Below are 23,826 nucleotides of genomic sequence, written 5' to 3' on the forward strand. Positions count from 1 at the left end.
CAGCCGTGGGCGTGTTTCGCGAAGGTGTCCTCCCTGCAGCAGTAGTGACATTTTGTTTTTATATGAATCTGAATATTTTAATCATATGAGTGTCACTTTTCGCCACCTATTGGCGCAACATAATAATCAGTGTTATCAGCAGAAAGACTCAGAAAAATAGCTACAAATACAGACTGACTGGAACACTCAAATATAGACTCAAAACAACCGGTGAGATGCCTCAGTTCACATTTGAGGACTGGAAACTGATGTATGAAATGATTTGAACTACTTACAATTTGCATCCTTCATATAATAGGCTAATAATAATTAAAAAGAGTGAGAATATCCATTTGTCTGACAAACTACAATAGAGTGGTGCAGGTATGAGATCAATTTGTAGGCCAAAACACGGAGCGAGTTAGCATTTTAGCACTTCCGGTTCCATTCTGAAGTCAATGGGTTTTTTGAATGGGATTTTGGTTAAATGGCTGAAAAGTCTGTGGTGAAGACAAGCTCAAGACACTTTCATGTTTTATTCTATGACAGAAAATACATAAATATTACCTCACACGTGATTTTTTAAGCTGTTATGTGTCTTGAAAAAGGCGGTTGCTAACAGTCCACTTTTACAGCCTCATCATGCATATAATTGTGCTCTTATAAACTATTATAATTCAAACTTTCTGGGAAAATGTTTTAAAATAAAAACTGAAAGAGTTGTCGGAAGCTTAGTAATGGAGACGTTGATGTCGTGGGACCGTGGTGTAGTTCGTTTATAGCCTACCTTTAGCTTTTTACTTATGGCAACTACATTTAGGTTTCAAAATTCATAAAAGTTCTGTTCATCTGTGAAAATTATCTTGATGGACAAAAGGTGCAAATATCATAAACTTATGTTGATCACAGAGCTTGTTTTTTGCAATAATCCAATAGACTATAGAAAAATCCTATTGTTTTTTTGTTGTTGTTGTTGAGGGAACCAGGGTAATGCTAACTGCCGATTGGCCTACAAAGACGTCATACCTGCATCACTTAGATCAAGCAAGAACACACAAAACAAAAACCACCTGACAGACTTTTTCAGTTCTGTCACTCATATCCACACTTCTTGAATCACTCTAGCTCCTGTTAAATACTTATGTCCTGTGTTAATAGAGTTCAACACAGAGGTAGTCAAGATGAGATCAACACTTTATTTCGATCAAAACTTTATATAACACAGCCTCTCTCACTGAGTTTTTTAACAGTGTATCCTAAAACTCCAACCTCAAGAGAAGGTCAATGCTCCTTGACATTTAATAAACAGACAGCACTGCTAATTAACAAGACTGTATTTCACCACTATCTTGTATTTAAAGTCTACACAGGCAGCTTGTTACTCTAGCATTTAAATGTAGCATCACAAACTTTGGAAGGTGAAACACTCATTGTCATAAATTAATGAGCTACTGGTAGATATTGTAGGTCACCTTAGTATTGAGGCAGAAGACAAGCTTGAAAAACAAGAAGGTGGTGGTTTACAGTCATAGGGGACGCTCAAACTAACTGCACCTTCAGTGGCTTTGACAGTCACCCTTACCCCGAACAATGGATGCTGCCATTGTTCCCTGGACCGCTCTGAAGGACACGACTTCAAAATGGCACACTTTCTAGAGTCCTCCATGGCTGCAAGCTCTTGCTTTAGTCTGTTCAGAATGTGACACCTCGCTTGAAGATAAAACAATCGCCACAAAAGAAGCCTGTCACTTCTTTTCTTTTCCCCTCCATTTCTGTTGCATCTAAAATATGCCAGAAGAATCAGAAGGAAAAAAAAATCAATAACCCCCAGGTCCTTTTTCTCCTTCAAAAAGAAAGGTGTGTGTGGTTGTGTGCATCTTATCGATTCCACTGAAAGACTTTGACCTGTACAACAAACACAGATATCTTGTGAAACTAAGAAAAACTTATGAATGGGTTATAAACAGAAAGAGATTTCCTTAATTCCCTTAAGTCTCCTTAAAGAGAATAGGCCTTAACTACACACACTTGTACGTTGCAGTTTAAAGCGACAGTTAAGTATAAAAGGGACAGTTAATTAAGATTTATAAATAAATTTCATGTAACGCTGAAATTGACATGGAGAGGGTATAAGGATGGATAACTGAACAGACAAACCATTAACATTCTTTAATTGTTCTCCATCTCATTTTATTCAATGAATTTGTATTGTTATATTTCACATTAATGCACTTCAAAGATCTCATAATGCTTTTTTTGCGGTTAATTCATTTCCCCATTTAAAATAAATTAGCCTCACTGCTGGTTTTAGAGAACAAGTTTGGCTAATGCAGGTCAAACTAGCTCCTTAAATCAGTTTAAAGGTTTACCTTATTCTGAGAATTATTTTTTTTTTTAAAAATTTTAATTAACGGGAATACAATTTTAGTCACAAAAGGAACCCCTATACACCAGCAAAAACCAGTAACTTACTCTTCTATGCTTCTTTTTTTTAAATAAAGTACACAACATAAAGCATATTTTTGCCATTTGGAACAATAACACTTTATTTCTACAAAATAATTAAGAGACAATTAAAAAACAAAATACTGCTTTTGTCCTTTACTTTTCAAAGACCAACTGCTTTTTAGATCTTATTAGTAACAATAGTAACCATTAAACTAGAGTGTGGACAAAACATGAACGGTGTGAACTCAAGAAAAAAAAAAAAGTTTCTTTTTGTCTGTGAACATGTTTGTTCTAAAATAGTGTGATAGTGTGAACAGAAAATTTCCAAGGTGCTGCTCTTTTTGTGTTATTATATGGACAAGTGTTTCAGTGTTTAGAAACTTTGATAAACAAAAATTAAATCCCCAAAAAATGCACAGGTTAAAAATACATTTTTAAAAGCCTACACGTTTTAGCACACATTTAATTCATTTTGCATTTCACTCACACAATGAAATTAATAAAAGTCTCTCAAAGTAAACTTGTAGCAAAATTGAAGAAATAACGGAACAAATAGTTCAACAGTAAAGTGTGTCTGTGCATGTCTGCCATAGAGAAGCCTTCAATACAAGAAGGTACCAAAGCTGCCCTTGCCATTGAGCTTGAATTGATTTCCATGAATGGAAATAAACATTTCCTGTGAGAGTAGATTCTCATCAGCCTGCATGGCCCCTAGTGCTTTTATCCGGCTCTTCTGAAGCCCATGTTTTTTGGCCGACGTGGCAACCAACTCTTGCTTGATGGCATCATTTCCCTCAGTGAAGTCTGGAGGGATGCAGTGGCTATGTTTGATGGCTGGACACTCTTCCTCCACCACAATGATGGGCACATCACAATCATCATCCTCGTCCATATCTGCCTCTGGTTTTACTCCTGTGTCCTCAGATTCTTCCTCTTTCTCATCTGACAAAACAGAAGAGACAGGCTTCAGAATAGATTTGGTTTTAAATTGCTTTTGGTGAGCATTTTTAATCTAAAACTTCAAAGAAAATGTGATTCATAACTAGATATAATTGGAAAAAAGTGTGAAGTACGTATGGGTTTGAAACAACATGAGTGAGAGTGAATAATAGAATATTAATTTTTGGGCAAATTATTCCTTTAATTCCAGACCAAAAAGCAGGCAGCTCAGAACGATGCATCAATACAACATGCTCTCATTCAACTTTACAGCGGAGAGCAATATGAATGGTTGTAGTCAGCCTGAAAATGATAGGGAACAATAAAAGGATGTGTTTGATACATCTACGACTCCCCTAAATGTAGGGGTTTTCCACTAAAACTGAACCCTGCTGTTCCTAGAAAAACAAATGACGCAAGGGACAATTGTAGTGTAATACTAGAGAGAGAGACTTTAATTTCCTATATTTTGGGAGAAAAAAAGAAAGCGTCTTTGGGAAAGCCAGCTGTTACACTACGAGCAGTGTAAAACTTTTTCTTCACGCATTGCTATAAGACTTGCTGATAGAGGCAAGCTATATACATACAAACTATAACATAACCTACCTTTTCCTTCCAATATGTTTTATATCTATTTCAGCTGGACTGAATAAGTTAAATCTATTAGTTCTGAATTTCAACTCTCAAACAAAAACACACGTCGACTGAAACTGAAATACCTCTCTTACATAAAAAGGAGAGCCATTTAAACAATGCAGAATAGAAAGTCACTATGCCAATGCATCCATTAGACAAAGGCAGATTGTTAGAGGCAGAAACATAAAGGAGCCAGAGGGAGAAGTAGGGTCTACTTGTATTTTGAAGCCAAGACACCTTCTGTGAAGCATATTTCAGAAGTTAAGCACACTGCGTTTGCAGCTGCCCTTCACGGAAAGTCAAGCGCATTTCCATTCTTTCCTTTTCTGAAAACGGAGCTGGCTGAGAGAGGGAAAAAAGCCAATCTTGCTGAAGAAAAGTACCGTGGGGATAGCAGTCATTACGGACAGGCCTTCCAACAGCCCCAGGGGGGCATTTTTACCAAAAATTTTATGCAAGCGAATATATTTTCACAGATATTACCGCAGGAGAAAGTAGAGCACTTTTCACATAGTCGGACTGATTCCTGCGGGTTCCTTCATGAGCTATATAGGCTTGTGATCTATGCAGGCACACACAGAACCATTCACATTAATGGGGAAAGTGGTCGTGGCCTATTTAATTTGTGCCAAAGATGATGAGATGTGTGAAAGCAAAAAAAAAAAACCATCAAGGTTACAGTATTGCCCATAAAAAAAAAAAAAAAAAAAAAAAGAAACACATTTTCGTACATTTCCCAATAAATTACAAGAATTTCAGCTCTGGAGGCTTCGAACAGTAACGATAGCATTGGTTTTACCGTGTCAATTGAAGCCCGAGTCCTCATCCTTTGGAAGCTCATGCAAAGTGGATTTGCTTTCAAAGAGCAGGAATCAGTGTCTTCTCAACATGTCAACAACACAAACCAAACTCTTCCAGGCCTCAGCTACAACTACAGTGTTTGATGGCGGGTCAAAGTAGACATTGTTTGCAGGCAGCCAATGAAGACCATAGAACGACATTATGCATATTTGTTACAAACCTACATAGAGCAGGGCCGAGAGCTGTGGGAATGGAGCAAAGCCGGTGGCACGAGTGATAATGAGCGTAACCTGCGCACCACACCGGAGCTCCGGAAGGATAAAAGGAGGAGTGAAAACAGAGCAGGACGAGAGAGGACCAGGTCTGGGACATTTATGTTGTGTTTTATTATGTTTATATGCAGTCGTCCATGAGGGTCTGCCACTTTACTTTAATTTTGTTGTTTGTTTATTTTTGGATTAAAATTTGTGTTTTAACGTTCTCTGGTTCCTGGTAACGCCTCCTCCTTCCCTGAGCCTTTAACACTCATGTCACCTCATGTTAGGTTGTTGCTGCTTGCCTGCCATCTCGCTCTGTCTGCACAGCGTACATGAACGCGCTGATGACTCATGTCTGCGTACACAGCCTGCGCAGTGTATATGCAAACACATTTACCGACAGGGAACACATGCTATAGGACCGTTCGGAACGAACGCAAAGATTGAACGAACATTTTATGGTCCTACTTTTTCCAAAGACGACATATTTATAACAATACATTTAGACCGCTTAACAGTGATTGCTATCAGGAAGGATATGAGGAGACTTTCAACCAGCATAACATAAAAATTAGGGCTGTCAAATGATTAATCGTGATTAATCACATCCAAAATAAAAGTTTTTTTTTACATAATATATGTGGGTGCACTGTGTATAATTATTTTATATATATATAAATACACACATGCTTGTATATATTTAAGAAATATTTTCATGTATATACTGTATATAGATTTATATATAATTTATATTATATATAAATACAAATATTTTATATATAAATAATATTGTTTTCTTAAATATACATGCATGTGTGTGTATTTATATATATACAAAATAATTATACACAGTGCACCCACATATATTATGTAAAAAAAACTTTTATTTTGGATGTGATTAATCGTGATTAATCATTTGACAGCCCTAATACAAATTTCATAAAATTTCAGCAGAGAATCACCTACGGCACCTTTAAAGCCCATTTGAAGGTCTTCGATAGATACCACATAAAAAAAAATATACTAGCCTAACTGATAAAGTTCAAACATTATTAAAAACAAGTGAACAGTCAGTAATAAAATAAGAACAAATACACAAATTATAAGCAGAGATGAATACTAAATAACAAAAGTTACAAAGTCTAACAGTAGTATTCAGGTACAGAAATCTATAATTAAGCCTAAATGTAAAATAACACTATTTGTTCACTGTATAAATGAAATATAGTTTAATCTTTGTTAAAGCTGTATGTTGTTGTTTTATTAACATTAATGACACAGACAACAGTAGGAATATTAGGTGTCTGCGGTCACTTTAAGACCGAATGCACGGACTGAAAAAACAAACATCTGGTTTCTCAACTGTTCACTTATGGCATAACCGAGAGAATACATGCCGAGAGAGTTATTTAGATGAGTTTTTTTAACATGGTTTTGTGTGCATGTGTCCGTTCAAGGGCAAGGAAATGCAAAAGAATCAATTTGTGTGTTTGAGTGAGTGCTATCTGAAACGCGCCTCTCTCTCTCTCTGCGTGCGCGTGCTTCAGGTGTGTGCACAGATAACGAGCGAGTCCCGATTTTCGCCTCTTCTTCTGTGTTTAAAATTGTTTGAATGTGTAAACTGGCAAGACAAAACACGTCCAAATTAAATTTTCACTCTATGATGGTTAAATTTAGTAGTTAATCCGCGAATCACATGCCTGCCGAACCGTGGGGCAGCTGGTTCGTACGGATCAACTGCGATCCGTTGCACCCCTAATGTATAGGCATTTCATCACCCCAAATTACTAGGGGTGTAACGGTACACAAAAATCACGGTTCGGTACGTACCTCGGTTTTAAAGTCACGGTTCGGTACGTTTTCGATACAGCAAAAAGAAAGAAATGCCAGAGAAATTTCCTATTTGGTAAAAGAAAAAATATTTTTAAATAACTGAGTTTTCCTACATCTTGAAACTTTCAGGTTTATAAATGAGGGTCATCTTTGAAGGATGAACAAATAATGTTTTGGTCATCACATTAAAAATAACATTTAAATATATATTTATTTATATATTATTTGAGTTTTGAAGTGCTGGAAAAAGATGTGAGAAGTACTTGAAAGCATTTCACTATTCCAGCCAAACTGGTTACAGTTAGTGTTACTATATTAAATCCATGGTGAATGTTGCTGGTCTGTGGACGTAAAGTATTACTAGTTCATTCACGGCACAATGTTTCTCCTGGTTTCCACGTCAGCGCTGTTTGATCTAATAGAGATCTACGGTTAATAATGGAGAAATGTGAATGCTTCTCACTAGATCTCGCAGCGATGTTATTACTTCAGTGGCGAATTCAAATGTTTTCTTCACTGGATCTCTTAGCGCTGTGTAGTAACAGTGTCGCTTGATCGAGATCGGCTCGCGCTGCACAGATGTTGCTGGTCCGAACTGATAAACGGTCCGGCCGTGAAGCACAATATAATGAGTAGCGCAGTTTCGTTCCGCTTTCATTACGCTTGCCATTTGATGTTGCGCAACGTTGTGGTGATCGCGCCAGCGCGAATTTTGTTGGCAGGAAAAATGGTGCAAGGAATCGTTCGGTTTGTATGCGTACCGAACCGGAAGCCTCGAACCGAAACGGTTCAATACGAATACATGTACCGTTACACCCCTACAAATTACATAGTAAAAATCTGACCCAGTCAAAAAAGGCACAGTGCTTTCTGCAATTGGGTCGGGTCATGTTCACACCTTAAACGAACCGTACCAGAGTTCGTTTGAAACTGGGCCGAGACCACCTCTTCAGCTGGGTCTCGGTACGGTTGTTCGGTCCGCACCCAAGTGAGATTGCTGTATTCACACCTGCCCAAAATATCCGCACCAAGGGGGGAAACGAACTTGAGTTCAATTCAATCGAACCAAACAAAACAGGTGTGAATACACCCTTAAAATCTCGGCGGGTACTTCAAGTCAATAGTTTAGGTCAAAGGTGTTACAGCTGACAAAATAAAAAGTTTGGGAATTACTGATGTGGAGTTTGAAAACTTTAAAGATTAACTTTAGGTGAGCTTTTGATAATGGCAAAAGTAATTAAATGTAAAAAATAGGGGAAATGAGCAGGTGTACTATTAAATATCCAATATTGACCAACACAAATCTAATATCAGCTAATAATTCAAATGCATTTATTTATCATGCTTCATTCAGTGCTTTCATTTTTTAAGCTTAAAAAGCTGGACTATCAACAACAGTAGTTGTATAAAAAGAGCTGTGAGAAGATTCTTCAGAATTGTACTTTTTTGCTCTAAGAAAGAAAAGTAACACTACTTTAGAACTAAAAAAGGGGGACATTTTCATTTAATGCTTGCAGCAATTTGTCTGCACAAAACCTGGAGCAGATGTTAGTGTTTCTACATTTGCAGGTGTTGCAAGGTACTTCAAGATAACCGCTCTTAATGAACTAGCTGGTGTTAATTTGAGAAAATGCCCTGCTTCTGTTGAACTGAGGCGGCAGGAGCAGACAGAAGAAGAGAGAGGCACCTGCGGCATTGGGCTCTGGGGGCAGATCCTCCACGGCAGCGTCACCTGGCTTGACCAAGATAACCCCGTAGCCTTGATTGTTGTGGATCACGTTGTTCACCATGGTGATTTTAGGCATGGCATCCAACTCATCTGCAAAATCCTGCCAAAGGGGAAGCAGAGGGTGGTAAACACGCAGCATGCCTACACAAATGAACATGCACGCACACACACACACTCACATCTCTTTTTGGCCTAAGCAACGTGAGGAAGAATGAAAGACTGAGGTTGGGAAGGTGCAGCGTGTACACAAATGCACAAAAGCTTTAGGAAGGTAGATAAAAATCCAATTATTCCACTAGAGTTAATTACGGAAAAATCCTTTTGGGATGCTGCTACCTCTGTGTGAATCTAATTTGCTCTCAGGTGAAACACTAACACTGACTTGAGAAAGCCATCACATACTTAAGCTCATGAAACACTTTTGAAGCTGATCTGCAAAATTTTCCACAAAGATGTGTCTACAACTGCAGGGTGATCACTGGCTTTTCTGAGCTTTCCTCTGAACTGTGTGAGCGTACTGACCTCTGGTGACACAGCTTAGAGCTATTACCATCAAAGACGCCCCATGGCGGCCAGTGAAGTCCCACTCCACTAACGCATTAAAGGGGCTAACTTCCCTGGAGGTCTTCTAAATGCATTAATCCACTAAGGACATTAATACGATACCAAGACAGCGCTACGGTTCGCCCAGGTAAAATACTTGCTGTTGCCTGGGCAACGATTAGCAGTAACCAGGAGCTAGACGGGCTAATCTATAGGCATTTAGAAGAGCAGAAGCTCATCCATCTTGCTCACCTTAATCAGGATCCCCTCCTTGCAGTGATGGATGCCGTTGCCCACCAGACTGCATACACTCCCAGGGTAGATCTCCACACCGGCCCCCTGAAGCAAGCGCACAGCGACCATCAGAACAAACGATAATGGTATTAGTAAATGAAGAAGAGGCTCTTTAGTAACATGGTTGGTGGTAAATCAGTCAAAGAATGCTGCTGGCGTGATCTTTCACACCTGTATCTCATACTGTAATAACTATCGTAGAGGATAGATGATGGAGCTATACATTCAAATGATAATACCCATTTCAAAAGTGAAGAAGTCATTTTATAATTTACGTGAGGTACCGTGTGCCAGTGCAGCTTACCTTGGAGCCGTACAGGTCACACATGTTCATGGAGAGCTGGGCTGCCGATCGCACAATCACACCTGTGGTCTCACACTGCATCACACAATTTTCCATTTCCAGCTTCCCCTGGCGAACACCTGATGAAAGATAAAGGGTGACAAATTGAAAAGACATTGGAGGACGGTGGCAGGACATGCAAGGAGGAACGGTTTCCGGTCACATATAAAGGTTGAAAATAGTGCTGGGCTATATTAAATATACACAATATAAAATTAAACAAAATTGACATCACAATGATTTAAGACGTTAGATTAGATCCATGCTCTTGACTTGTGAGTATGAAAGGGTTAAGACAGATTTATAAATCGCATCTTTTATTTACACTTTAGCTGCAAGAATGGGAAGTTTTATTCATATATTGGAATCAGTTCAAAATGTTTGTTTTGATTGATAAAATTAATTCAAAAGTTTGGTTCAGCAAAAATTAAATACATAAATAAACGTCACTGTAAAATATTAAAATAAGCATTTTCTATTTTAATATATTTTAAAATGTAATTATTACTCTAATAAAAAGTTGGATTTTCAGCATCATTACTCCAGTCTCCAGTGTCAAATGATTCTTTATTATTATCAATGGTAAAAACTGTTGTGCTTCTTGCTGCATAATATATTTGTAGAAAACATTACATATATTTCAGGATTTTTATTTTTTGATAAAATAGAAAATGGTCAAAACATCAGCATTTATTTAAATCAGCATTTATAGAATTTCTATGCAACAATGTTAAAGTATTTACTGTCAAAATTTGAATGCATCCTTGCTGTGTATTAATTTCTTTAAAAACACACACGACCTCAAACTTAAAGTGTAAATAAAATAAAGAGAATGTTCCTTCAGTTAAAGACAGTATAGAAAACATGCCTTGATTACTTTCAACTAGATTTTTATTGCATTTTAGATCTTGCATTAAAATGTTTAAATCTAATTTGGCAACAATTCCTGTTTGATCAAAATTATATTTAAAAGCCAATTTAAGCCATTGCAGACCAAATACATAAAACAGAATACATATTAAATATTTATATATTTAATATGTATTCTGTTATATATATATATATATATATATATATTTAATATGTATTCTGTTATATATATATTTATATATATATGTCTGAAAAATAGTGATACTTTTTTTTTTAAGCTATCATCCAGCCTTAATACTGTAGGAAACATTGTTTTGGAAGCAAGCAGGATATCTAGTAGATAATAAACATACCTATTTCTCTGACAGGATCAGAAATCCCACAGGAAACAAACCTTTAGTGTAGCTGCACACGGGGATACAGATTTAAAAGCTCCCTAGACTAGACATGCCAGAATGGCTCACCAATGAAATGACAAGGAAAACATAAGATGACTTGTCACTGGCCAAATGAATGCACATCAGGTCTCGGGTGGATATACTGCTGCCCATTCAACAGCAGCAGTCCCTCAAGACAAACAGCTGGAAAGAGGGGAAAGGGACAGGCCAATTTTCTTTAAGACTCACACAAGATGCCTTCAATGGCGTCGCGCTGTATGAACTTTAGATTTGAGAGTTTGACGTTTGCCCCCGTTGACTCCACAAAAGAGTCACCCTTGTTACGCTTCTCGATCACCACCTCGTCCGGCAGACCGTATCCTGAGGGAAGACGGGGAGAGAAATGGCTTTGGAAAAAGTGCTTTTAAGACAAACCCTTAGATATTTGGCAGACACTTCTTTTTGCTTTTTATAAGTTGCTTTGGATAAAAGTATTTTACAAAATAAAATAGAACCAAACGAGATGAAAAAAGAAAGAAGAAAAAAAAAAGAAAAAAGAAAAATCACAACAGCGAGATTGTAATGTTTATGTCTCTTTAAATAAAATAACTCTAAAATACCCTTGTTATAAAACAGGCCAGTGATGGCATATTTTCGACAGTAACAAGAACCTGTTAAAATTGCACTCTTTGAATAAAAGATTTTCTGAACCTGCATGACAAAAACGCAGAAGGGAAATTGACAGGCCCTTAACCCTGATGGATCACTGTCATTTACCACTATGCCTGCCATCCAGCAAAGAACATCTCATTATAGCAAAGCCTCTCCATAAAGGACCTAATTTTCTATGGAAATTAGACCGTCTCTCAGTCTAGACACATGGTTTCCAAGTAACAATGTGCCTAAATGACCATCAGCTATCGTGTTGAGTCTATAGCAGACTGATGACTGAGAGGTCAGCTTAGCACCATCTCAGTTTGAGATAGTGGTGGCAGGTCAGCGAGAGCAGCGGTTCAAAGCCGCAGAGTTTGACAGCCCGGCTTCATTACACACTGCTCTTTGACAGATGGTCCTGAAGCAGGTTTCTTCCAGAGTTTTCTAACAATGCTCAGATGAACTTCAGCACCCTGGTCAGCTCTCACACACTTCTTTCAAATGCCAAAGGCTGAATATAGACCAATAAGGTCACAGCACCATCCACACTTCTACGCCTACAGGTAACAAGAGTGGATTTGGTGGAAGATCTCACCGTAATTGACAGCAGTGGGATGCTTTAAATGGGGAAAACACAGAATCACACATCGTACTTCCTGCTTTATAAAACGCAACACTGTCTGTTGCAGGTCTCAATGGATCTTTTTCACATTTCCAGGATTCTAAGAAGCGGAAGTAGTAATAGTTGGGTATAATTCTACAGTGGTAAGAGGAAAAAATACCAAGAGATTGATTATGTTGGCCAGAAGAAAGATGTTAAATTTGCCATCACTCTATCAACCGTTGTATTAGATACACTCACGCAGCAGCGCTAACTTTTTTTCTGTAATTTACAAAATAAAAAAGGTAATAACACAAATTATAGTGTTATAAAATTACATTAATATTTTTTAAAAATGAAAGAGAAAAAAACATCTATTAAAAAATATATATTTTTCATATATATATATATATATATATATAGCTAAATTTGCGCTGTTAATAACTGGAAATGCATCATCACAGTCTGTGAAAATGGTCTTTATACTCTTATAAAACATGCAAAACAATTTACTGCTCCTTCAAATAATCTCGGCGATAAAGCCGTAGCCTGAGACAGAGGCACGTGTGACATTCTCGCTAAATACCAAAGAGTTATTTTATGGTAATCTGGCAGTGGTCTAATTGAGTTGCTCTTCTCCTGTAGTAGAGCCAGCAGCCAGCTGTGTGTTATCTCCTCTTTCAAGGCTTCCCTGACGCTGCAGGAGGGACTGCCAAGCACACAAAACCTCCATATTTAAACAGCGGCCTCCAGGCCTCCTTTCCTCTTCCTCATCTGACTTCATCACTATCTGACTTTGCAGGTCATCCATTTGCATAAAGAGACTCGACCCTGACCCTGTGCTCTCTCTGCTCGCTTGCTTCCACATTCCTCATGAATTGATTTCCGCCCCCCATCATTGGAAGATGGTTATTGTTCCATCAAGCTCAATTACCTCGGATAGCTTCCTAATATCACGCACCGATTGCGGTGTTCGTTTTATACAGGTCGAGGGAACCATTTTGACAAACAAGGCATGGTGCGGCCAGACTACTGACTTACTGTTATGAAGCATGCGGTTTCACAAAGCTTTATTAAAGGGAAAAGAATAGTACAAAACACAGGTGATTTCGTCTGAGTTTTAGTTGGAGGTGGATGCAAAAAAAGTAAAGTACCAACTTCCAATCAATTTGGATGATAAAGGTAAATGTCTCTACATCACTGCAGCTAAAACTGGCCAAACCATTGATTTAGACGTCACTAATGTCATTACATTTTAAAGTGATGGTTCATCCAGAAATTATTATTATAAGTTTTTGTAACTGTCCTCACACAAAACTATCATATAGATTCAGAATGCTTGAAATTTGACATAAGTCTTAAGAATTACTTGAGCTTTATTTTTTTTATCATTTGAGCTTGATTTTCATTGAACTTCAATTTCATTGAATTGATTTTCAAATTAACCCCTATTAGTTTCCATGAAATTTGCCAAAAATCAACACTATGAAAAAGAAACATGTAAAACTGAAAACGTCTATTGTGGCTTATCAGATGACTAGAGAAGTCTTGCACACATCACCAGAGAGGTCTGTAGTTTTCACCAGAAGGTCCAGTTATGACATTTTGATAAAACATTACTAGGTCAAAAACATTTTTAACATTTACATTTCAAAAAGATCTATAACATGGTGAGTCATGCGATTACCTTCAACCACGATAGAGTCAACGAGACTGATGGAGCTGGTGATGATGTAAAGGCCTGGGCATATGATGACCACATCGCCCTCATAGCACGCATTGACCGCAAGCACCGGGTCACTGTGAAACTGGGATCAAAACACACACCACATTAGTCCAACTCATCTTTATCCTGAAGAGAAAGCAATGAAAACTGAATTTCAAATCACACTGAGTAAAAACAGTCTGCCACACACACTTAAGTGGGGTTGAACAGAGGCATGCGAGCACACACATCTACACCATTTTAACAAGTTCTTGAGGGACAAACTGGCTCACAGAACAAGAGAGATCAAACATGAGCTAGTACATGAACACTGCGCTTTACAAATCCTACATTACAGCACCTTGACACATCAGTGATAATATCGTCCTAACAACTGCTTTCCACGCAAACCGCTCTTTAATCGCACTACTTGAGCAGAAGATGGAGAAGCGAGCACATGTAAGATTTTCCTGGCCAAATTACTCACGGAGACCTAGCAGGCATAGAATTATACTACCACAAGTGAAATCAATGATAAGATTTTTTTTTAAGAGTTCTGAGGTGGCCAGAGTGCTCTCACCCAGATATTAACCTTTAGGAGGTAAACCCAGGAAATTAAAAGACAGTGATCAGAGGCGATGGGAGAGAGGGGCATTAATATCAGCATTTGTGCAGGATTTGCTCTCAACCTGCCTTGTCTGAAACTACTTTATTTAAAACGATCAGACCATCCCCCACCAAGATTCAGCTCTTGGAATAGGGGAAGTGACCTTTTCCAATTCAAATACCATATTTCCCACCCAAATGTCCTGTCATGGCTTAAAACAAAGAGCTTCTCCCATTCTTTCACAGTCCAGATGTCATAAACCCCTCCTAAAATCCCCATTTACAAAGCCAGTACAGTTGAAAACAATACCCTTATCATGAAAAGCCGAGTACTACAAGGTCTTCTGACCAGCATGATAACTGCGCCATGAAAAAGAGAAAGGGTTATACACACCTGCACTTCAAACTCTTCACTCGAATAGTGGGGCATCAGTTTGTCAGTTATCAAGCTTTGAAGCTGGTGAACTGTGGCCGAGGCAGATACCAAGTGGACCACATGGCCGCCGGCAGGATGCGGCCCCTTTGCCCTGCATGACTGCTGACCCGAGTTCACCTTGTAGCCCAGAACATACCTGCAATAGATAAGCAGGTGGCGCGGGTAAGCAAACCAAAGAACTAACGGGCACACATGCTCAAAGACATCTGTTCAGATTAACACGTCTTTGATCCCAGTGGATCTGAAATCTGGTAACTAGGAAAGACTGATGATTAATTATGGAGCAGCGCGTATTGATCCAGAGCTTTGGAAAACGTAAAGCAGTCAATACTTCAAAAACCATGAATGCCTGATAGCAATATTAATCACATTTCTACTCATTATGTTTCTCTCCTGATTAACTTGGGGGTTGAAGAAAAAATGTGGGCAGAAACATACATGACACCTCTCAATCTCAAACACACACAGCAGTAATAACCTGAGCAGTGGGTTTTCAATAATACGCAGCTTGCGCTTAAGTGCTTCCAGCTGCTCGTACATGCGCAGCCCTTCCACCATGGACACGTTGTCTTGTTCAGACTCGGAGTCACTGTTCAGGTCACTTCTCAGGCTGGAGAACTCCTGAAACTTCCCCGAGCAGAGCGCCAGCACCGAGTGATACTCAGCAACAAGACCAGCTGGAACACGATCCTCCAAGATATCATAGTAACTGTGGAAAATACATGAAGGGACAGATGGGGGGAAAATGTGAGAGACAGAAAACCATAATCTTATTAAAGGTGATGACTAATTTCTGCATTGCTAGGGGCACCATAAAGAATTGCATTCAAACTTAAGAAGTTCAGTAAAATAAGTCACAGGTGTGCCATTAGACTCATTTAATTTGTCTGACATCTTCTCCACTATTGTTTATGCCAATGTGAGTTTAAAACTAGTCATCCCATGCTTAAATTAACATCTAATTTCATAATGACTTAAAAAAATTCTATATTTGGATTACTCAAAGCAATTTATAGTTAAAGTTCATTTTATTTATATAGCACATTTTACAACAGCCACTGGCTGACTAAAGTGCTTTACAGAGCAGCAGAATTAAAAGAAAATAATACCTGCATAACAACACAACACAAATAAGCGCAGCAAAGCTAAGAGCAGCCTTAAAACAGGAGTAGCAAAACAGTATCGGACTCAAATATAAAATAGTAAAACAGAGATGGCAGTATCAGACTCAGATAAAAAAAAAAAAGATAAAACAGTATCAGACTCAAAAAAAATAGTAAATCAGAGGTGGCAAGTCAGTGTCAGATTCAAATATATAATGGAAAGAACCAGGAGTGGCAAAAACAGTATCAGACTTAATGGGAAATAGTAAAACCAGCCAACCTTAATTATTGGCCATGGAAAACAAGTGCGTTTTTAGAAGTGACTCAAGTGATCACGGAAGGGGCTATCCTAATTTCTAACCGTGGCCCGACCACAGAAAATGCTCAATCCCCTCTGCATTTGAGTCTGGAATGTGGGACTAATAACAGGTTCTTGTCGTTTGATCTCAAAGGTTGACTTCTAAAAGGAGTATATGGTTGCAGCAGTTCAGAGAGATAGCTGAGGGTTTGGTTACATAAGAGATTTATAAACAGATAAAAGGATTTTAAAATCAATTCTGAAATTAATGGGCAGCCAATGAAGGGACCTCAGAATTGGGTTGATTTACGGCTATTAAAAAGGAATCTTGCAGCAGCATTTTGCACTAATTGAAGACGAGCAATTTGAGACTTTGAACACAGAGTGTTATAGTGTTGTCTTATAATGAACTGTTCATTACTGAGTACACACTGCCACCTGGTGGTCACAGCTCTTTTATAACTAAAACAGTGCTTGGGATACTACTAGACCTTGATGAACTGTGTTTGTTCATGCTTAAGGGGAAGAGACAGGACACACAGAGGACACTTACAGCCTAAGACGAGGCTCCACACACCGAACAAAGTAATCAAAGTCATCATCCTCATCTTCCTCATCCCACTTCCTCCAGATATGCTTATAGAAAAACCTGTGGGGATTAGACAGAAACATGCAAGAGTGAATGATGGGAGGGGAGGGGGAGAGAGACAGTGTGGGGGGAGATGTGAGTAACAATGACAGGAAAACCTGCTTAACCAGTCAGTTCGATATAACAAAAGGATCCTCATCAGAATCACGAACCAAACTCGGATACAACTGCATCAAGGTTTGGATGCACAAAATATAGCAGATTTGAATATCAAATGGCACATTCCATTAAATATTTAAACGTCCCTTTTGCCTACAGTACCTCACCCACTCACGGTCACTAAACCACACATGTTTGGAATATTTCAAGCTGTATAATTAACATTAGTTAATGTATTAAGAACAGTGCTGAGTAGAAACGAATTACATGTAATCTGGATTACGTAATCAGATTCCAAAAATTAAGTACTTGTTATTAGATTATAATACATTTTAAAGCTGCAGTCCGCATATTTTCCTCTTTGTCGCCATCTCTCTGTTCGAAATCTGTAACTGCAGTGATTCGCGGAATTATCATCTTTACGTGGGTTGTAAATCGGCATGAAACAGCGCGGATGAACACAGTGCTTTGAGGCGAGTGCTGCTGTCAGTCACCGCGCTGTGTGGATACTGTCATACAGAATCACAGATTCACTTTTTGAAAGTTTGACCAACATAAGAATTTTCATAAGAAAACGTCTTCTGAACAAGTAAGTAAAATCCATTTTTGTTCAGACCAACTAAGGGGGAAAAAGCATTCGACATGATAAGCTTCGTTAGATTTAATCAACATGATTTACAGCAACCGTGCAAATTATAGCCTACTTTGTTCTCAAATTGTTCATGTTAACAACATCAGCATTGAGTGACTAATGTTAAATGTAATGTGTTTTATGGTTACCTGCGTAGTTCAGAATTCATATTCTCCATAATAGCAAAACGAGAAAGGCACAACAAAGGAAACTCCATAACTGTGTGAATTAAGAAAACGTACTGTTACACGATTGAACTATTGAAATGTCTTACTTGTTCAGCAGAAAAAAGCCGTCTCTTCTTCGGTTTCGAACCCCTTCAAAACACGGAGTTCACGCACTTTTCAAAAGCCCCGCCGATGTTTAAATCCTTGTGTTTGCATGAGACGGTTTCTTTCTCTTTCTCTAGCCACCTTAAATCCGAAGTACGAAGTCTTTTGGGTTTTATAACTGCTGAATCTCCAGTTGACACTGATGATTGTTGTTTGGATCTTTCTGGATGCCATAAGTTTAATTATGTAAAGTGCTGCGAGAAAAGCATATACATCTAAACATCTCGTCACGCGCAGTATAGCCGAAGGAGCCGAAACTCCTTCTTTATGTGTACGGGTGTGACGTAATGACGCAAAGACATGCTCGAATTTCCCGCGGAAACCCACCAGTACCACTGGAATTAAAATCATTATTACAAGCTAACCGTTTTGAATCTAGCTATGGCAAGCAGATAGTTTTGACCACTGGCAGAATACGTTTTTTTTTAATATAATTATTTTGGATTATTTTTAACTTAAAAAAGTTACGGACTGGAGCTTTAAAATACTCGTAATCAGACTAGTTACTTTTCTACTGATTCGATGTTATTCTCACAATGGCAATAAATTATTCATGATTCTTTGTTATGTTTTAAAATTTCCTTTCTAAAAAAGCCTACTGTTTATTATGTTCAGAAAGTCTTCCAGGTTTGTGGAATTGCACACACAGACAAGATAATAGTGATGTGCCTATCACTGAAAACTGAGACCCACACAGCATTTGATCACTGATTTACAAAAATCATTTCACTTTTAAGAAGTGTTTTCTCAACATTGCATATCTAATCAACTCCTGACACACTAATTATTATTTGAATTATCACTCAGTGAGCCATTTAACCATGTATTACTGTCTTTGGAAGGCATTAAAATACAAATTCATATAATTTCATATTTGCATGCCATTTACATCCAACTTTTTTTGTCAGCTGAACCTCTTTGACCTTATATATTTACTTGAAGTAAGACCTTAGATTTCAAGTTAATAAGTTAGGTCAATAATAAAATTAAAGCTGCAGTCCGCAGTTTTTCCTCTTTGTCGCCATCTCTGTTCGAAATCTGCAATTGCAGTCATTCGCAGAATTATCAACTTTACGTGAGTTGTACCTCGGCACGGCACAGCGGGGATGAATCCAATGTTTTGAGGAGAATGTGCAGCTGTCAATCACCGCGCCGGTGTGGATACTGTCATTAGGAATAACAGATTCTACTTTTTGGAAGTATGACCAACATAAGAATTTTCACCCTATAATGTAATCTGAACAAGTAACATCCACTTTTGTTCTTCTGACCAACTAACTGGAAAAAAGCATTAAGCAAATCGCGCTTTTTAAATCTAACGATCGTTTTTCATATCACGTCAAACCGTGCAAATTATACTTTGTTCTCAAATTGTTAATGTTAACAACATCAGCATTGAGTGACTACATTTAGAGCCCTTCAGATATTTATCCTTGTTTTCGCATGGGCCCGGTTGCAGTCTCTTTTCCCAAACTATCAGTCCAAAGTATTTTGCATTTTACAACGGGTGAATCTCCAGTTGTCATTGGTGATTGTCATTTGAACCTTTCTGGATCCGCCATCAAATTAATACGTTTAATTATATCAAGTGCTGTGAGAAAAGGCTATAAATCTCCATCTCCAACATTCTCACTCGCAATATAGTCTACTAGCCGAGACTCCTTCTTTATGTGTACAGATGTGACGTAATGACGCAAAGACATTAGGCCTGTAGCGGCGCGTCGATGACGTCGACGCTTCGACGTCAAAAATTCGTCGACGTCATATTTTTTTGTCGACGCTTCTTTATTTATTTATGTATTTATTTTTTTGCACCGTTCCCGGCGGTACAGCTCGCCACACACACGTGGGAGACCGAAACATTGCAGAATCGAGGACGAAACAGCAACCTCTTCACAGAATTCACAACAAAGCCATGCAAAAGTCCCAACAAAAGAAAAAGTCCTAAAAAAACCCAGCTCGCACTAAATCATCGAAGGTATGGGAATACTTCAAATTTAGTCCCAAACGTAAAGGTGTCGTTATTTGCGCTCTTTGTCAAATGGAGTTGACATCCCAAGTCTCCCGCATAGTGATAGCGGCTCCCTGATGACCGCAAATTAGTTAAAATCTCCCGGAATCTAGAGCTCGCGAGCTCCAAACCGTGTAGCGCGCGCAGCGAGGGAGAGAGCGAGAGACCTTGCGCGTGTGTGCCTTATGAAGCGCATGTAAACCCCACCCCCGTCAACAAAACCAGTCCGGATGTTTTTTATGAGCACTGAAAACATTAAAATGAGCACCACATCCAAGTGTGACAGTGTAGATACTCTGTAAGAACCAGATCAAAATTGTTGTGCATTGAATGTGCACTCCTGCAATTTCCATGTTACAAAAAATAATCGTTCAATTAGTCGTTAGATTAGTCGACTAATCGATAAAATAATCGACAGACTAATCGTTTAATTAATAATCGTTTACCCCAGCCCTAAAAGACATGCTCGAATTTCCCGCGGAAATCCACCAGTACCACTGGAATTAAAAACATTATTACAAGCTTACCGCTTTGAATCGAGCTACAGCAAGCAGAGAGTTTTGAACACTGGCTGGTTATGTACTTGCTCAAATTTATTTTGGATAATTTTTAACACAAAAAAGTTACGGACTGGAGCTTTAAGTCAACAATAATAATAATAAATGATAATAAAATAAAAGTTCACGGTTCTCTTGTGTCGGCTAAAGGGATAGTTCACCCAAAAAATGAATTTCATAATTTACTGACCCTCAAGTTGTTCCAAACCTGTATAAATTTCTTTGTTTGTTCTGCTGAACACAAAATAAGATATTTTGAAGAAAGTGTGTAACCAGGTCACTTTGGGGCACCATTGACTTCCATAGTAGGGAGGGGGAAAAAAAGAAAATTATACAGGTTTGGAACAACATGAGGGTGAGTAAATGATGACATAATTTTCATTTTTGGGTGAACTATCCCTTTAATGGTCACATGACATTGAGGTAAACAAATATTTGTAATCTTTTTGTTAAGTTTTCAGTATTCACATTCAAGCTCAAGCAGATGCGAAAGAGAACTCAATACAGTACTCGCAAGCTGTTTTGTGTTTTCACGCATGCACTCATTCTCACGTGGGGGAAAAATGTGGGTGAGAAAAACACATGCAAATGATCAACTTTCGTGACAACGCAGCACAGGCCCAATCGGGCAGTCTTTATTGAAGAGCCCTGAAAAGGAAAAGAAAAAAAAAAAAGTACCTTTAATGGGTTAACTAACCTGAGGTGTTCCAGGGCCAGAGCAGTCTGATCAAAGTCCCCAGACTCATCGTAGACAACCGAGAGCTCCAGAAGAGGTACTTTATGAAGTGTAGCTTCCAGTAGGGACTTCATGGACTCTTCAGTAAGATCACAGCTTCTGGTCTCACACTCCATTGGTAGCACCAGCTCCACCTTTGCCTTTAGCTCCTTACAATCAACATCAACAACCTACAACAACAATCCTCATTCCTCAGCCTTTTAAACATCCTTTTGTGTGTAAATGCTTCAATCATACGCTTTGACCTTTTTGTTTCTTGACAGTAAATACCCAAAAAGCACTTGCCACCATATGCTTCAATGAACTTACTTCAACCAGCACGTCAAACACGTCAGTGTGCCATATGGCCTGCCAATCACATGGCTCCACTATCTTCTCCAGGTACTCAGCGGTGAAGGCTTTTACTTCAGACGTTTTACAGTCACCTGTCAAACATTTCAGGTTTTTAAATACATTTATTGACTGTATTGTTGTGGATGACTTTCAAAAGTGTTTGAATTGTTACCAAGCATGTAATCTTGATATGCCTTGAATCTCTCATAGTACAAAAGATGATCTGTCTGGAAGGTGTCCAGCAGTTTTCCATGTCCTGGCCTCTCTGCTCGCCTTAAATGAGTACAGGGTCTTTCATCACAACTCAGATAATGGGTGCCGCTGTCGTCATCATCATCTTCTTCTTCTGTCTGAAATAACTCTGAAAACATCAGCACTGGCAGTTCAGTAATTTGCCCTAAAGACCCACACAACCAAATGTGTTTTGGCCTGTTGTTAAAATATCTGTCAAAGTCAAACGTGTGACATGCCATTAACTTTTTAGGGGTGTGTGAATGGCACATGCTAACTTGACATAAGTTAAATCAATGGAGGAGTTCAATGCAAATTACAACAAACCACACAGTCATAGTCATATAGCGTATAAACATCACAAACCTTTAGAAACTCGATTATGGTTTGGTGTGATCTCAGTACAGAGAGTCTCTGTGTCTCTTTCAGTCTCTTGGTTTACATTATGATCATGATCGTTTAGTGGATTTTCGCTGGTCAGTTTGATGATGATTTCAACGCTGTTTTCAGTCTCAGCGTCTCTCACCTCCTCCGGCTTTGAACACTCAAGCTCCTCTGACATCACTAAAGCTTAAAACTTTAATGTTGCTACAATAAACGAGGTAGATATAAATAAAATGTATTTTGTTAACTAAGTAAGCAGCCAACTGACGGTCGGTCTCCACCCTTCACTTGTATTTTCAAAAGCTACCCGGGCTGAGCAAAGAGCCCAATAAACTCACAGGGCGGGGCAATCCGAAACATTCTTAAAGGGACAGTGCACAGTTAAAACTTTTTAAAGTCACCATGAAATAAAAATTGACAATACTTGTTTTTTTATGGAATATTGCATGGAATATTGCTTTTTTTTTTTCAATTCACGTGCCCTCATAATGTTTATGATTAACATAAAGTATGTGGTTAACACAACTTAACTTATTTATCGGAACTAGGCTGAGGACTATGGAAGCAGAATAGTCTCAACTATAATTCACGCAAGAAACATGATTCACACGTGCGTAGACAATTTCACATGCCGGAAACCTAATTCACGTACACACAAAAAAAATTCACGTGCGTGAAAAAAAATGATATTCACAAAAAGCAATTCACATGCGCAAAATAAAATTACATATTCATAAAAACATTTCACAAATGCAAAACACAATTCGTAGATATACAACTGTGCACAAAAACCTTTGAATGTTTAAAATGTATGAGAGTGTCCTTGAATTTGAATGTGCAAATCGTCATTCACGTACGAATCGCCTTGGATGTGTGTGTGTGTATTTTTGAGACTTTCCTGGCAGTGCTTACTCATAAAACAGAGCAGTCTACTCGTAACACGGAGCAGTCGTACTCTTTAGCCAATCAGATTTAAGCTTATCAATCAACCAATCAGTATCACGTGAGGGCGAATGAGCACAGCCATGAACAAGTCGAAAGCTGATGATGTGACATGCAGGTAGGCCCGCCCTCACGTGATACTGATTGGTCGATTGATAAGCTTAAATCTGATTGGCTAAAGAGTACGACTGCTCTGTTTTATGAGTAAGCGCTGCCAGGAAAGTCTCAAAAATACACACACACACATCCAAGGCGATTCGTACGTGAATGACGATTTGCACATTCAAATTCAAGGACACTCTCATACATTTTAAACATTCAAAGGTTTTTGTGCACAGTTGTATATCTACGAATTGTGTTTTGCATTTGTGAAATGTTTTTATGAACATGTAATTTTATTTTGCGCATGTGAATTGCTTTTTGTGAATATCATTTTTTTTTCACGCACGTGAATTTTTTTTGTGTGTAC

The 23,826-nt window shown here is 38.4% G+C and overlaps 2 protein-coding genes across 2 annotated transcripts in view; one reads left to right on the forward strand and one right to left on the reverse strand.

The window, feature by feature from the left end:
• pop4 (POP4 homolog, ribonuclease P/MRP subunit) overlaps positions 1-23,826 on the forward strand; it is a 134,469-nt gene that overhangs the window by 105,776 nt on the left and 4,867 nt on the right. The window lies entirely within an intron of this gene.
• shcbp1 (SHC SH2-domain binding protein 1) lies at positions 2,873-22,666 on the reverse strand. The gene is made up of 13 exons (XM_056248479.1): positions 22,398-22,666; positions 21,973-22,161; positions 21,777-21,892; positions 21,429-21,637; positions 17,006-17,101; positions 15,530-15,760; positions 15,010-15,187; positions 13,992-14,112; positions 11,299-11,430; positions 9,764-9,882; positions 9,418-9,504; positions 8,581-8,722; positions 2,873-3,369 (listed from the first exon to the last, which is right to left on the reverse strand). Exons 1-13 carry the CDS (start codon positions 22,591-22,593, stop codon positions 3,029-3,031), a joined length of 2,157 nt encoding a protein of 718 aa, XP_056104454.1. The 5' UTR covers positions 22,594-22,666; the 3' UTR covers positions 2,873-3,028.

Source organism: Rhinichthys klamathensis, unplaced genomic scaffold, assembly GCF_029890125.1.
Source record: "Rhinichthys klamathensis goyatoka isolate OS25496 unplaced genomic scaffold, OSU_Roscu_1.1 h1tg000055l_1, whole genome shotgun sequence".
Classification (NCBI taxonomy): Eukaryota; Metazoa; Chordata; class Actinopteri; order Cypriniformes; family Leuciscidae; genus Rhinichthys; species Rhinichthys klamathensis.

Bases quoted from the DNA above. Each gene is read 5' to 3' on its own strand.
- shcbp1 (XM_056248479.1), bottom strand. From the start codon at position 22,593: ATGTCAGAGGAGCTTGAGTGTTCAAAGCCGGAGGAGGTGAGAGACGCT. The intron at 17,102-21,428 runs GTTAGTTAACCC...TAATCCCCACAG, and splicing joins CTGGCCCTGGAACACCTCAG to GTTTTTCTATAAGCATATCT. The intron at 15,188-15,529 runs GTTATTACTGCT...TATCTATTGCAG, and splicing joins ATTGAAAACCCACTGCTCAG to GTATGTTCTGGGCTACAAGG.